Source organism: Sorghum bicolor, chromosome 4 (assembly GCF_000003195.3).
Source record: "Sorghum bicolor cultivar BTx623 chromosome 4, Sorghum_bicolor_NCBIv3, whole genome shotgun sequence".
In the NCBI taxonomy this organism is placed as follows: domain Eukaryota; kingdom Viridiplantae; phylum Streptophyta; class Magnoliopsida; order Poales; family Poaceae; genus Sorghum; species Sorghum bicolor.
In genome coordinates this window covers 67,030,383-67,045,537 of record NC_012873.2, presented here as the reverse complement: position 1 = coordinate 67,045,537, position 15,155 = coordinate 67,030,383, and the positions used below count along the sequence as shown (strand labels likewise).

General features: G+C 37.2%; 1 protein-coding gene across 2 annotated transcripts; it reads right to left on the bottom strand.

Annotated features, from left to right (window-relative positions):
- LOC8084680 (protein G1-like6) lies at positions 6,454-9,232 on the bottom strand. Of its 2 annotated transcripts, none has more exons than XM_021458941.1 (2): positions 8,895-9,232; positions 6,454-8,684 (listed from the first exon to the last, which is right to left on the bottom strand). In XM_021458941.1, the coding sequence occupies exon 2, from the start codon at positions 8,640-8,642 to the stop codon at positions 7,887-7,889; it is 756 nt and encodes a 251-aa protein (XP_021314616.1). In that variant the 5' UTR covers positions 8,643-8,684; positions 8,895-9,232; the 3' UTR covers positions 6,454-7,886. The 2 variants fall into 2 exon arrangements, with proteins under 2 accessions (XP_021314616.1, XP_021314617.1); XM_021458942.1 differs by having other exon boundaries at positions 6,454-8,681.

Here is a 15,155-nt window from a genome sequence, read left to right as displayed (position 1 = left end):
CTTGAAAGGTACATCAGAAATGTGCAGTGCCAGTTAACACTAGGATATAGGAGTAATTTAGGCCTTGTTTGGTTTCATAGGTGAAAAGTTTTGGAGTGCTGTAGCATTTTCGTTTGTATTTGGTAATTATTGTCTAACTATGGACTAACTAGGCTCAAAAGATTCGTCTCGCAAATTATAGACAAATTGTACAATTAATTATTTTTTAATCTATATTTAATGCTCTATACATGTGTCGTAAGATTTGATGTAACGGAGAATCTTAATTTTTTTAGATTTTGGATGTAACTAGGCCTTGTTTAGTTCCCTCTTAAATTTTTTTTTTAGATATTGTAGCACTTTTGTTTGTATTTGATAATTATTGTCCAACCATAGATTAACTAAGCTCAAAAGATTTGTCTCGCAAATTACAGACAAATTGTGCAATTGGTTATTTTTTATCTATATTTAATGCTCTATGCATGTGACATAAGATTTGATATGATGGGGTATCTTGAAAAGTCTTTGGCTTTTAGGAGAAATTAAACAAGACAAGCATATCAAGTTTTTTATCTATATTTAATACTTTATGTATGTCGAGTTGGTCAGATTGAGACAGTCCATGTATTTCAGGTTCTCGGCTGCACACTGTACATATATGGATGCTATGTAAAAGAGTCAAATATTCTTAATTTTGACCCAGGATAATTTAAAAAATACTAATATTTATAATGTATAAGAAGTATCATCAGATTAGTCATGCAATATATTTGTATAATAAATTTGATTAGAGATGTAACTGTATATAATATTTTATATAAATTTAATTAAATTTAAAGATCTTTTGACTTTTTGAAAAACGAGATTTACATTTTTTCTGGGATATTTTTTTTCTGGGACAAGGGAGTAGTTGGTACTAGCACTACTGCTGTTACACACCAGTACTCTATGAACCCCATCTGACTGGTCGCTGCCATGTTTGCCAACTTTTCACTCTGGTCATTCTAAGTGTTCTTGCTAATATATATGTAATATAAATACACCTGCAACGCCACTCCCCAACAAAATCTAGTTGCAGTGCCTTTGCATTTGCCTTCTGATGCTACTAGGCAAAAAAATCTTCCTTGTGTTTCGCATGGTTAGGTCCTGCCGTCCCGGAGACCTCGATTGGGCTGGGCTCACCGAACGTGACGGCTCTAGTTACAAAAGACGGAGCTGGGCCGTTACCTTGTAGATTGGGTCGTCGCAGGGTTCACGGTCATCTCGGTGCTGTTAGCAGCAGGCAGGCCCGTAGGACATTTTCAATGTAGCCTTTAGCTAGTGCCCTGGGGCTGGTTTTTATTTTCATTTCTCGGCTGTCAGCAAGGTTCCTACTTATCTATGGATATGACATGCTTCTTCTACTTAATAAAATACCCATAAAGTCGTGTTATCGAAAAAAAGATAGGAGATAGGAAATAAAAATGAATATCCAAATTATTCAACATTCGTATTAGCTAAAACTTGCTATATGAATATTCCATTTGTATCTATTTTTAATATGGATACTAAATTAATGTATCGGAATTCATTTTCCAATATTTTCTCTATTTGATTCTAGATCTGAATTAGACAAAACTATAGAACATCCGAGATTTATCTATATTCGTGACGACCAAGGTATAATGAATCTATTTAAAAGCTTTCTCTCTATGACTAAAGACTAATCCATCTATCCTAAAATAATTATCATTTTGGATTTCCGTGTCATTAGTTTGACTAGGTTTATAGAAAATACATGTAACATTTGTATCTTTAAATATTTTTGCTAAAAAACTAGATTCAAAGATCTTTACGATGATACTAATTATGTCCCATAAATATTAATATTTGGGATGGAGGGAGTAATTATTTATTTTAATATTACTTAGATGCATTGAAACTATTTAATAGTATATCTATAACAAAATTTTAATAATATTTTAATATTATTAATTGGTACATAAAGATTTAATCAATTTTAGTATTATTGTAATTTATTTTAAACCTAATATATTTGCTGATGTAAATTAATATATTTTGAACCTAATGTAAATTATTTTATATAATTTATAATTTGATGATAAATATTATATAAATAATGATTAATTAGTTGATATATTTAATTATTAAATATGTATTTATGCTATGTTATTTTTTGATGGGCTATCCTTGTCTATGTTACATAAACATACTTTAATCTCTACTTATGTAATGATTTTGTAATTACAAAAATATTGATAAAAGCAAAATGACTAGTTTCTTATTTGAATTTCTTCTCTTGACTTATCATTTTATTAAACTAGGAGAATACCCCGCGTGTTGCTGTGGAGATTTCAGATAATTTAAAAAGAAAATAGACTATTTATATTTATAATTATATGAATAAAACTATCTTAAATTAATTTTGATGAATGGTTTGACACATCGATATGAGCAACTAAATACATATTAGTCGATGAAGAGATAACTATCATAATTACATATGCTAATTGACTATAATTTCAAGATCTAGTGGGGTTTAGCTTGCATAAAAGTATATAATATTATCCATTAAAATTTAGTTCACTTCGAGATTTATAAAAGTGTACTTTGATTTTATTTCACTTTGATTAGATGAACTTAGTAGTAAAATTTATTCGTGAATGTTAAATTTCTCAATATGCACTTTAAGTTGAACTGAGTAAAATTGTATTCATTTGCCGTGTCGTGCCGTTGATCATGAACTGACCGTGGCTTAGCCGTGTCGTGCCGTTGTCCACCGCAAGTGTACGTCAGTAGCGTCTGCATTTTTGCAACTTGTCAGTGTGTGCGCTGGCAGCCGATAACTAACAGAAACCTAACTTTGGGGTCCACTTAAGAGCATCTCTAACCGTTTGACAAATAGATTTTACATTCATGTATTTAATTTTTTTTTAAAAAATACACCTACCAAACGGTTTAGCAATTAAACTTTGTAATTTATTAACTTAGCAAATAGAGGGGAAAGATTCACATACATGCCAAGCCCCTCCATGCTTGGCATCGCGTCCCTCGTGCGAAATCTGTCACCCCCGTGTGTGGTCGCGCGACTACTCTCTCCTCTCGCTGTAAGATTTTTTTTTTGTTAAGTGATTAATGCTAAATTATTAGAGATTGCTTCTTTTTACCTTTACTATATTTATTTAGAACTTAGCAAACTCTCTTATTTATCAAATGAAATATGCAAAACGGTTTTTGATGCTCTAATTAATTAGCTGCTGGCTCTGCAGCCATGCAAGATATGCATGCACAGCTACCGCTGATGAGAGGAAGAGACAGATGGTGACGATATGCATATTATATTGTTGTTAGTGAGTCGAGCTTTTCTCTCAACCTGTTTTCTGCCTCTTGTCTGTTTTTGGACCTCGCAGCCTGGTTTTGCTCTCACGACTCGTCATCGAAAGCCCCACAACAATATACGTGCCGAAATTTGGTACTGTGCCTTCTGTAGGAGATGTAGAGCCCATATATGTACGCTGATGATGATCTCCTTATCCCTAGTAGTACGTACTGAGATTCGATGGATTTCCATCGAATCTCAGTACGTACTACTAGGGATAAGGAGATCATCATCAGCGTACATATATGGGCTCTACATCTCCGTACTACAGAAGGCACAGTACCAAATTTCGGCATGTATATTGTTGTGGGGCTTTCGATCGCCTCAAACCGTTTAATTTGCATCGCCCAAAATTGCATTGGGCTACTAACTGCCGTGCACACATACATATATATGAGACCATGCTGATGGTGGTATTACACATTGGAGCAGAGCTGTGCTCTAGCTACTCTTAAGACCTGTGTATATATATGCACCCTAGTGATACAAAATAAGATCATCATTCCACGCATAGTTCAAGATTGAATTATAAGCAATGTGATGCTTTTAATTACAACAATCAATTAGTTATAGGCAGTGGTAAAGCTAGCTAAGAACATCATTGGAGTCACCAGGGTCAACTTCATTACATGATATAAAGTTTTGTGAGCTTGAATAGTAATTTACTACATGATTTACAAATTTAATTTGGGTCGACGGACCCGGATAAACCCATTTAGATCCGCCCTGGTTATACCTATAGGTAATAGTACATTCTAGAAATCTTAGACAAAAGATGTATATACTCTCACTTTATTTCCTAATCAAATATTATCATCAACATAATTAATGATGTTTGGTTGATAAATGGAAAAATACTTAACGCAAAGTTGCTTTTTTCTGTCCCCTAGAATCCCTTATACTTGAGTATAATTAATCTTTGAATGCTAATATGTGCTATATTACAAGATGGAGGGAGTACACATCAAATGACGAACTAGATAATAAGAAAATATATAGTTGCTTATTGGACCACGTGATCAATCGATTTTCAATGTATAATTAGTATAATTCCTTTCGGCTATATGAGTTAATTTACACAATTTAATATGTGGAGACATTCTATCTTTAGGGGGCTTCTCATGCATGCAAATTGAATGGTTAGATGCTGGGATCGATATTGTAATATAATTTACGATAGCTATATATTCCAAAGAACACCGTGTTACTTAGACCTAATTCAAATCCTATGTAAGTTAAATGTCCTAAGTTAAATCATGCATGCCGTCCAAAGTACCATAAAGTCAAGCAGTTAAAACTTTGAAACGGAGATGTATATGCACACATAATACTATAATACCAATAAGATATACCATCAAGTCTTGGACGATCTTTCCATGAGCTATCTAGCTATTTAGCAAGGTGAACTCAGTCCTAAACTTCAAAAAGCATGACCAATGTGTGTCCTCCTCCCCCTCTCTCTCTCTATGCCGGTCTTTCGGTTTGAAATAAACTTCCCTCTCTTAATGAAATATATGTGTCATAAGAGCAACTCATGGAGACTCTTTATATATCCTTCTTAATCGATAGAAATAGATATTTTGATAAAAAAATCCTCCATCAATTTCTTTAATTATATCTCCAAATATGACTATCATATATTCTAGATTATTTCTTTCTAGACTATCATATATTTGATCTCTAGAATATGCACAAGATATAGAGAAACTGTTGGAGGGTGAAAATATTTAGAGAGCAATTTTTGTTCAAATGTGTCTCCAAATGATCGTTCAAAGAAAGAGTTTAAGAGAGACTATTGGAGATGCTTTAATGCAAGTTGCATGAATAAAAAAACACTTGTCACAAACAAATTGGATTGTTTGTGGGAGTTGGAAAGGGCTTATATGATCTTATCATAGTAGAGGAATGAACAATATAGAGGATCAGTTTTGTCTATTCCCTATCCACATATGAAAACCTTTACTCTACTATGCATGCTAAAAGGGGACAAACAAAATCTCTAAGAAACCGATGGATTCTCAGAAAGGTTCAAGATATGATCAATCAACAACTGTCTTAATAGGAATTTACTTGTGCTCGTGGAATCAATACCATATCATGATATGCGAGGAGAGTAGATGATATGAAAGAATAATATATATATGTTGCTTTTGGAAAAAAGAAAGAATATGTGTATATAGATGGTGTTGAATCAATGGCATGACATGTGACAAGAATAGACTCTTAAAATATATGCACATACATATTTTATACAATGAAATATCACAATTTTATACAAGGAAAATATTTGGAATGATAAATGAATTTATATAGGGAAAATTCGAATTCTACAGACTTTGACCAATAATTACATATAAGTTTATGACATAAAACCTGCATCAATATAGATTTGTATTCAAAGTGTATATATTGATTCTTCAGCAAATGACACTATATTGTATAAAAGAAATTAAGGGCAAAAATCTGTTTTGTATAACTTGGACAGTCTATACATCATTCAAGCATTTGTTTTTGGCTGAAGGTTTATTTGACTTGGTTGTACATGTATAATTTAGGTGTGTTCTTTATGTCTGCAGCATCCAAACTTTTATTTTCACAAATATTATTTAAAATATTCAGAAATTAATTATAACTCCCTTGTCTAAAGTCGTAGCTGTACTTTTGAATACAAAATTACAAGAACTGCAATATAAAAAATACAAATGCTAGGAGCCTTATAATAAGCTTGAAATTTTCTTACATACCTCATATTCGCATCAAACCATACATAAGGATAAAGTAAGGCACCAATCAAATTTAGGTTTAAACCTCTAAGATACTATATATATATATATATGCAGTTTTCCTCCCAAGTTTGGAGACCTCTAAGATGCGCAAGTGAAGTTAAGCAATTACTCCTACATTCCTAACAAATTTTAATCAAATACACATACACATAACATACTGTATATGCATTTTTTCCTCCCAATTGGTTATTGTTTGATGAGTGCATGCCGGATTAAATCTGGATAAAAGATCGTTGCCAAGACTGTCTGTGTTCTATGTATGTATATACTACTATAATACTCCCATAGCAGAGAAAGAGACAAGATCAGTGAAGGCAAATAATGTAGCCAGACCCAGTAATTTTAACATGAATAAGGAAAGGCATAGCCAGAAGCATGAAAGCATGGGCTAAAACAGGTGCTGCTCGATTGTACACACACTGCACCAACTGAACCAAAAACTATACGTTTTCAGTTCCTGCGTGTCTTCTACCTTTTCTTTTTTTCGAAAGACTCCCCCATTCCATGCTTCTTTTGCTTGCCATGTTTGTTTCTTCTGGGCTGCAGCTGGTGCCCAGGAGCTGCCCTTTTTGGCCATCGTAATTTTCAGGGGTGAAAAATGATATAGTAGCTAGGCAGCATGCATCATCTACGGTTCATAGCAATACCATCACAATGGACAATGCCCATGCAAAGCAAATAAGAACAACGCCAAGCACAAACGAAACTAAACATGCAATTGCAAGCTCATCAGAAGAAATATATTGTTGAAGTTACAAGATATGGATTCTCTTGGAATAAATAATTGACACATAAAACGTGTTTCCAGAGATTGATCTTGAGACACAAAAGTCGTAGCTAGGTAAATATATATGTTTTTCCTGGCTTTAGAAACTATATATGCTTCAAATCAGGTAGCACACTCTCCTCTACTCCACATATGCATGCATTGTGCCCTTTTGATCCGCTAAGAAAGGAAATCGAAGCACACACCAGCAGTCCAGTGTGATGAAGCATTATATTTCTGTTCTGCCAATATAATGAATAGCACAGCAAGCTAGTTTGGCTGCTGGCTTCTGCAACAGAACCAAACTGCTAGTTGCTGCAAGTTGCATACAAGAACAAATTCTGAAAGATGCTACTAGCTAGCTATACAGCATTACAGCTACAGCTTTTGCCACTGTTGTTGCTAGCTGCAAACTGAACTCTTCTCCCACACCATGCCATAACATGCATAAGCACACAGCATCAGCTCCTGCTACTAGCTAGCTAGCTTGCATTGGTAGGGAATCTCAAACTGTTCTTGCTTGCAAGTTTGCATCCTATCCCTCGGGAGGAGCATATATATATAATAACAAACCAATAAGCAAAACTAACATAAACTGCTTGCTGCCAATGGATTGATGAAAAAGGTAAATAAAACAGCGACGACGATCGATTAAACCAGTACTCACGCACGCAGTGATGGTTCAAGTGAATGAAACAGAGAAAAGAAAAGAAAAGAAAAAAGGGGGACCGAGAATTTTTTTGCAAAATGCAAGCCACTGAAGAGGAAGAAGAAGGCGAAGAACAATGGCCTAGCTAGACTTGATTGTTCTACTACCAGCACTGGCATCGGCGTTCCAAGAACAGAACTCCGAACTCGCGCTGCTGGGTGCTGGGAGCTCATCAGATGGACGTACGATCAAGGGAAGGGCCGAAATGTAGATGGCGAATGGCGATGGATCACTTATAGCTAGCTAGCTAGGAACAAAAAAAAAAACTCACGGCATGATGAACTGCGGCGACACCGACGTGTCGGGTCCTCCTCCGCCGCCGGACGGCCCCGGTGGCGGGCTTCCCTCGGACGACGGCCCCGCCGCCGCGGCCGAAGCCGCCGACGGCTTCTTGCGCTTCTTCTTCTCGTAGCTGATCCCCCTGGCCCGCGCCTGCGTCTCGCGCACCTCGCGCAGGTAGAGCCGCACGGCGCGCGCGCCGAAGGGGTTCATCTCGGGCGTGCCGCCGTTCTCCTCGTAGGCGGCGCGGAGGCGGCCGATGAGCGCGTCGAGGGAGCCCCAGGCCTGGCGGAGCGGGCACGGGCACGGCGCGGGCGGGTTGGGATGCCCGTAGAAGGGGCACACCGGCGTGTGCACCTTGGTCTTGCCGAACTGATCCATGTACTTGAGGAACTCCAGCACGTGCGCGCCGCTGCACCGCGACAGCGACAGCGGCGGCCGGTGGTTGCGCAGGTACTGCCCGAACGTGTTCCAGTCCCGGCGCTTCTGGGACTCGTACCGGCTCAGCGACGGCGAGGAGCTGGACGGCGACGGCCCACCTCCTCCCCCCACGGAGGATCCGAGGGCCGCGGCGCCCGACGACGACGAGCCGGCTCCCGAGGCCCCGGCGCCTCCGGGGAAGATGACGGCCGCGGCGGGACCAAGGAAGAAGCTGTCCGGGGCTGCGCCGTCCGCCGCCGACGGCTCTTGGCCCGGGATCATGTGATGATGGTGGTGGTGGTGATGGTGATGGTGGTGATCCATCTCGCTCGATCCTTAGCCGCTCGGTTCCTGCTGCGCGCGCTGCTGTATATATGTCACTCTCACTCATTAGCAATGCAACACAAGAAAGAAGCAGCAGCATCATTTCTTGCTCTGATGCGAGCTTCGATCTATACTACAGATCGAAACAAAAGCCGCCTGATCTGAAAAGGCCAGGTCCAGGGGTGAAGAGAGGAGGAGGAGGACGACGACGACGAGAGGAAGTGGAGGAGATCAGGTGAGATCGATACGTACCGGAACGGAATGTGCCGCGCCGTGATCTAGTATTCTCTGCGGCGTGTAAGCTCGCTCACAGATGCATGCGTGGGGCGCGGCGGAATCTTGGCAGTGGTTAGCTAGTACTCTTTCTGATCCGCCTCCTGGTGAGTGATCCAATCATCCCCATCCATCCAGCGACATAGATCAAGAAATGCTATGCTATGCTCTCAGCTCTGACGCTCTCAGCAGCTCAGGTGGTCAAGTCATCCTTGGGAGTCAGCATGATGAAGCTCTGGCGAGGTGGATGAACAGTTGATGGTGGCAGTGGATGCTGGAAGCTAAGGGAGGGTGGGGATGGGGGATGGGATGGAGGGGATAGGTTTTTAGCCTTTTAGTTAGGCAGGCAAGCAGGGATTGAGATTTGAGGCTAGCTAGACAGAGAGTAAGAGTGAGTGAGTGAGTGAGTGAGAGAGGGGGACATTGAAGCAAATAAAAACAAAGAGCCTTGGCTTTTCCCCTATTTTGTTTTATTTCTTCAGATTTTTCCTACCAAAATAGCTAGTGTCTTTTTTTTCAAAAATATATTTCATTAATTCCCATTGAATGACTAATCCATCAACTCTTACTCATACATGGGCTAGTAACTTTAAGATATATATATATATAGTATAGGTGTTATATATAAATTCATGGATAAATTAAATATGAGGCCCCACTGCTTACTCATACATGGGCTATTTATATTATTTCTCATATAATGGCAGGGTGAAAGATTTAATATAACAGTAGGCTATTTTTCACAATGGCATAGGTGAGTATGAAATTATAATAGATCTACTGGCTATTATTATTGTGAATGACGTTAGAGTAACTGATTGCCATATGTTTTTTTTTAATTTTTGCGATATTCTATAGGATATTTGTTTTTTTCCTAGCACATATCATGAGGATTAATTAACATGGAGTCTCCAAGAGAATTTCTAATGAGTAATGGTAAGATGGTTACATCGTTCCTTGATTTAGATTTTTTTAGAATCAAATTCAAATGAAAATATTAGCATTCATTTATATCCCATGTGAAGTTCGTTGCACAATTCAAATTAAAAAATGTGGTGTCCATTTGATTACGTTTTTTGAGGTCCCAGCCACCTCTACATAAGATCGCTTACTAGTCGTCATCAACAGTGTTCAAGGCAGTTTTACTTGAAAAGGAAACACAAGATCTATATATGGGAACCGGTCATTTGTTTTTAGAGGGTACATGTGCAATTCCTTCCATGCCTCCAATCTGCAGCTGCATGACATGACATGACTGCATGCAGGATAATCTGAGTGATGGCCTTTCTTTTGATTTTCTTATCGATATTTTGCTACTTTTAAATTCTATCGTTGCAGTGGTGATGGGATGGTTCTTCCATCAGTGTTGCACGGGCACTGAAACTTTGTGTAGTTAGTGAATTTTTTTGGATTTGGCTGTAGTATTTTCATTTTATTTGGTAATTAGTATTTACTTATAGACTAATTAGATTTAAAAAATTCGTCTTGCAAATTACATGTAAAATATATAATAAGTTATTTTTTATCTATATTTAATACTCTATGTATATATCTAAAAATTCAATGTGATGAGATAAAAAATCTTTTGGGAACTAAACAGGGCCTGATAGGAAAAATATGCATAAAGGGAACAGGTTACTTATGTTACTACTGTAGACGACATGAAATATGGTACATGGTGCATTCCCATATATTATATTTGTGCATCCCTGCCATGTACACGTATGGTGTCTGATATCCATACTTGTAGTTTTGTCGTAAACATATAGGCCAGTCAAGATTTCATGTCCCACCTGAATCCCACGCAAATAATTAAATTTTCTTTAAAGAAATATCTATTATTATTTATATATTTAACTTAAATACATACTTCCTCCATCTCTAAATAAGTGTAGCTATATTATTCGGGTTGGTTAAACTTTTTTAAGTTTGATTAGGTTTATAGAAAATATTAATATATCTGTATTTCTAAATAATTTTATTATGAAAATATATTCAATGGTATATGTAATGATACTAATTATGTATTATAAATATTACTATTGTCTTATATATATTTCGTTATAATTGAAAGTGGTTAGTTCCTTGGAAAACAAGAAAGACATTTATTTAGAGACACAAAGAGTATTGTATTGAGTAAGATGTTGATTTGGATTATTAATTATCTATATATATAAGTATAGGAACTAAATGGAATCAAGTTATAGTACCTAACTTCCATCTATCTTTGCTCTAATTTTTAGGTAAAGTATATTTGCCGGGAGAATAATTAAAGCAGATGCGACTAATATAAAACAATGCTAAGAACAGGTGCCCATGCACCATGCTCAATAATACTACGCTGGTGGTTTGGCTAGCTAGCTAGGTATAGAATGTTGCAGAAATTAGTGGCACAGTAATTAAATACAAACAACATGTTAGTTTGAAGGTCACTATCTTATGCACAGTAAGAGCAGTCCTTGTCAGGAGAAAGAGAGAGTTTTGAAAGTTGTTTGAAGAGAGGAGGGAGGAGGACAGTGACAAGTGAATCGAAAGTTAGTTCCATGTGGTAAATACTGCTTTTTCGGAATGGCACAGCGTAGTGTACAGTAGACCAGTACTTGCCCACGCATCCTAGATCTGGCCTCGCTCTACACCAGCCCAACCCTAACTTCCCTTTCCCGCACAGATCTGGTCGTTCATTCGAACTCGTACGACGACAACTCACCGGTTAATTCAAATCACATGTACATACAAATCCTAATATATATACATGCACACTGACTTGGCGCTCCAGTGTGGCAGACGTACGTACGTAGTACAAAATATCACATTTGTGTTGTTTTGCAAAATGTATGAGGAGCCTTTTAGTCTCCACAATAATCATGTACAGAAACACTTGAAAAAAAGTTTTGCAAAATAAATAATTTATTAGCAATCTAATTTCTTAGTAGAAAATATTATAGTCACGAGAGGGATTGTTACGAAATTCCTAGTGCCACAAATGGTGCCCGACTTGTTCGATCTATATTAGGGTGGTGGGTTTGACTAATGAGATTATATATATCATGATTACATTAATCTTGTTCAAAAATTGTATAATCTATATTATGTTTTCCAAACTAAATATGCATGTGCGGATAAGGTAGTGATGGATTGCCTCGTCCCTCAAACAAAAAATACCCATAAGAAGACATATAAGCAATTTGATTGATTGTCCGACAAATTATTAATGCTACTATCCCGCATATTTCAATCTCTTGTTTCCTTACAAGGGGGGAACATGGAAATAGACTATGATTGCTATGCCATAGTCATGTTAATTGATCGAGCACCACAACATTTTTCATCCTCCCGGGAGGTTATGTGTGAGGGCGAGAAATAATTTTTCTACTTCGATGATTCCAGGAGATCTCTATCGAACACTTAAACAGAAAAGCTAATCAGGTGACGCATGAGCTAGCTAGGCAAGCTATGATTATGAAAATGAGCTGTATTTGGGACGATGATCCCTCTTCTTTTATTGTGTCGTTGTTATCAAACGATGTAACCATTCTTGATCAATAAAGCTTGTCAGATTATCAAAAAAAAAACTATTCTTAGAAAAATTATTTCGATAATTACTAATCCATACCATATTGCGGGAGGTTTTTTAATACATACACCCCAAATTTTTCTTTAATGCAAAATCTTGTCAGACATGGCTTTCTTTTTCATCAAGCTAAACCTTCTTCTGGACCCCTTCTGTTTTTCTCTCCCAAGTTTTTGTCTCTTGCCAATGGGTTTATCTGCCACGCTTCCCCCTCCCGTGCACCCCTCCTACTCCCATGTCCCACGACCCCCATCATTATTACCACTACGGTCCAGAATAATCAATTTAATTGAGTTCTCTCACCCTGACCCTCTACGTACCCCTTTGATTATATTGCACCACCCGGATAGCGGTGCAACAATTACCTCACCGGACTGCCCATGACCACCTCAACTGATTGGAGATATGAGTGGGGAAGGAAATAAAATAAGGCAAGTGAAACCAAGTAGTTTAATTCCTCGATCGATTCATAGCTAGCAACTCTCTATTTTAGATTGTAATAAGTCATTATATTTTGATTTTTTAATATATATATAGTTTTTGTTATGACATAATTTATTTATATCTTATAAGTATACATAGCAAAAAAAAAAACTATGTACTTAGAAATTAATGCCCGAGCTACATAAATTACAATATGGAATGGAGAGAGTGTTTTTTTAAAAGAAAAAGTGGCTACCCCTTTTTCATTAATTTGGATGGAGATGAGATGGACGATGATGTTCGCTAGCTATATCTCTTGAACGTGCAATGCGAGCGAGGGGGTGTTGGAGATGCAAAAGGATGGAGCAATCACTCAATCAGGAACACTGTTGCGGCGCGGGGCCCCCGCGAGATGCTCGGATAGATGATGTATCAAGCATGTCGAGTCGACGACACCCCGGCCCATCGTCCTAGCGGCTCTAATCGTCTCGTCTCGGTCAAAAAGCCCCTGCTAGCTGCTGCCAATCCCGCCCGCCCGGCGGCCGCCCAGGATCGACAACTCGCTGTCATGCATAGCTAGCTCCAGATGAGATGAGAGAGACGACAGATCGAGATCGATCGAGCTTGCACGGGTGGTGTGTACAAAACTATATCTACTCCTAGAAAGAAAGGAAGAAAGCAAAAGGAAGGACTTAGTTTCTTGCTGAAATTTTTTCGCGACACTGTAGCACTTTCATTTTTGTATGTGGTAATTATTGTCCAATCATAGACTCACTAGCCTTCAAAGATTTGTCTCGTAAATTTCGACCAAACTGTGCAATTAGTTTTTATTTTTGTTTATATTTAATACTCCATGCATGTGTCTAAAGATTTGATGTGACGGAAAATCTTGAAAAGTTTTTAGATTTTGGGTGGAAGTAAACAAGGCCCTAATTATAATGAAGCTGGATTATGCGTATGCATTATGGGCAACGGTCTCTTTAATTATCCTATATTCTTGTTTCTGAGAAGTTAAATATTTTTTTGACTTTGATTAGATATATACAAGAGATCAGTAAAGTTAATCTCTTTGAAGATACTTTTATAATGCATTAGAAGTATCACTAGATTGCTTTCGCAAAAAAAAAAGTATCACTAGATTGAGCGTGAATATATTTATAATAATCTTACTTGAAGATACGAATGTTAACATTTTTTTTACAAAACTTGTCATTAAATTTAGAAAAGTTTCACCAAAACAAAATCCTAGTCGACTTTTTTTAATGGAGGGAGAGTAGGTTCGGCCTTGTTTAGTTCCAAAATTTTTTAGAAAATCGACACTGTAGTATTTTCGTTTGTATTTGACAAATATTATCCAATCATGAACTAACTAGACTTAAAAGATCCGTCTCGTCAATTCCGACCAAACTATGCAATTAATTTTTATTTTCATCTATATTTAATATTCTATGCATAGATGTGATGGAGAATCTGAAAAAATTTTGCAATTTTTTTTTGAACTAAACAAGGCTGTTTCAATTCCAAACCGCGTGGGCGTGGCTTTCCATTCTCCTTTTAATTTCTTTCTTTTCCGCCGTGCAGTGTGCACTGCAGCAGCAAGTTAGGTCCATACGTGCATATGCCGCGCGCATGCATCTGCATTAGATATGATATGTGCACTTTTTTTTACACTTCTCTCTTCGCAGCATACATGCATGCATCTGTACTTGAACTGTGCCCCCACACTGGTGCTAGTGATAGCGTGCTATGGCTAGCTACATAGTATAACATATAAGGCCTTGTTTACTTCTAAATTTTTTTGCAAAATAGAAATAGTAGCACTTTCGTTTGTATTTGACAAATATTGTCCAATTATGGACTAACTAGGCTCAAAAGATTCGTCTCGTCAATTCCGACTAAACTGTGCAATTAGTTTTTATTTTCATCTATATTTAATACTCTATGCATACGTCTAAAGATTCGATGTGACGGGAAATCTGAAAAATTTTGCAAAATTTTTGGGAACTAAACAAGGCTTAAGTACTCTTTTGAGACACAGAAATTTCATATAAATTAATTTATTTCTATAGAGAAAACATAGAAAACAGAAAAACAATTCCTTCATTCCAAATAGAGGAGGCCTAATTAAAAACATATAGTAGCTAGCTATATATAGAAAAGGGACATGCATATATATCCATGGGGAATATATATAACACAATCTTGTGGTACTTCAGTGTATTAGTTGCATTATATTTGGAGACCGA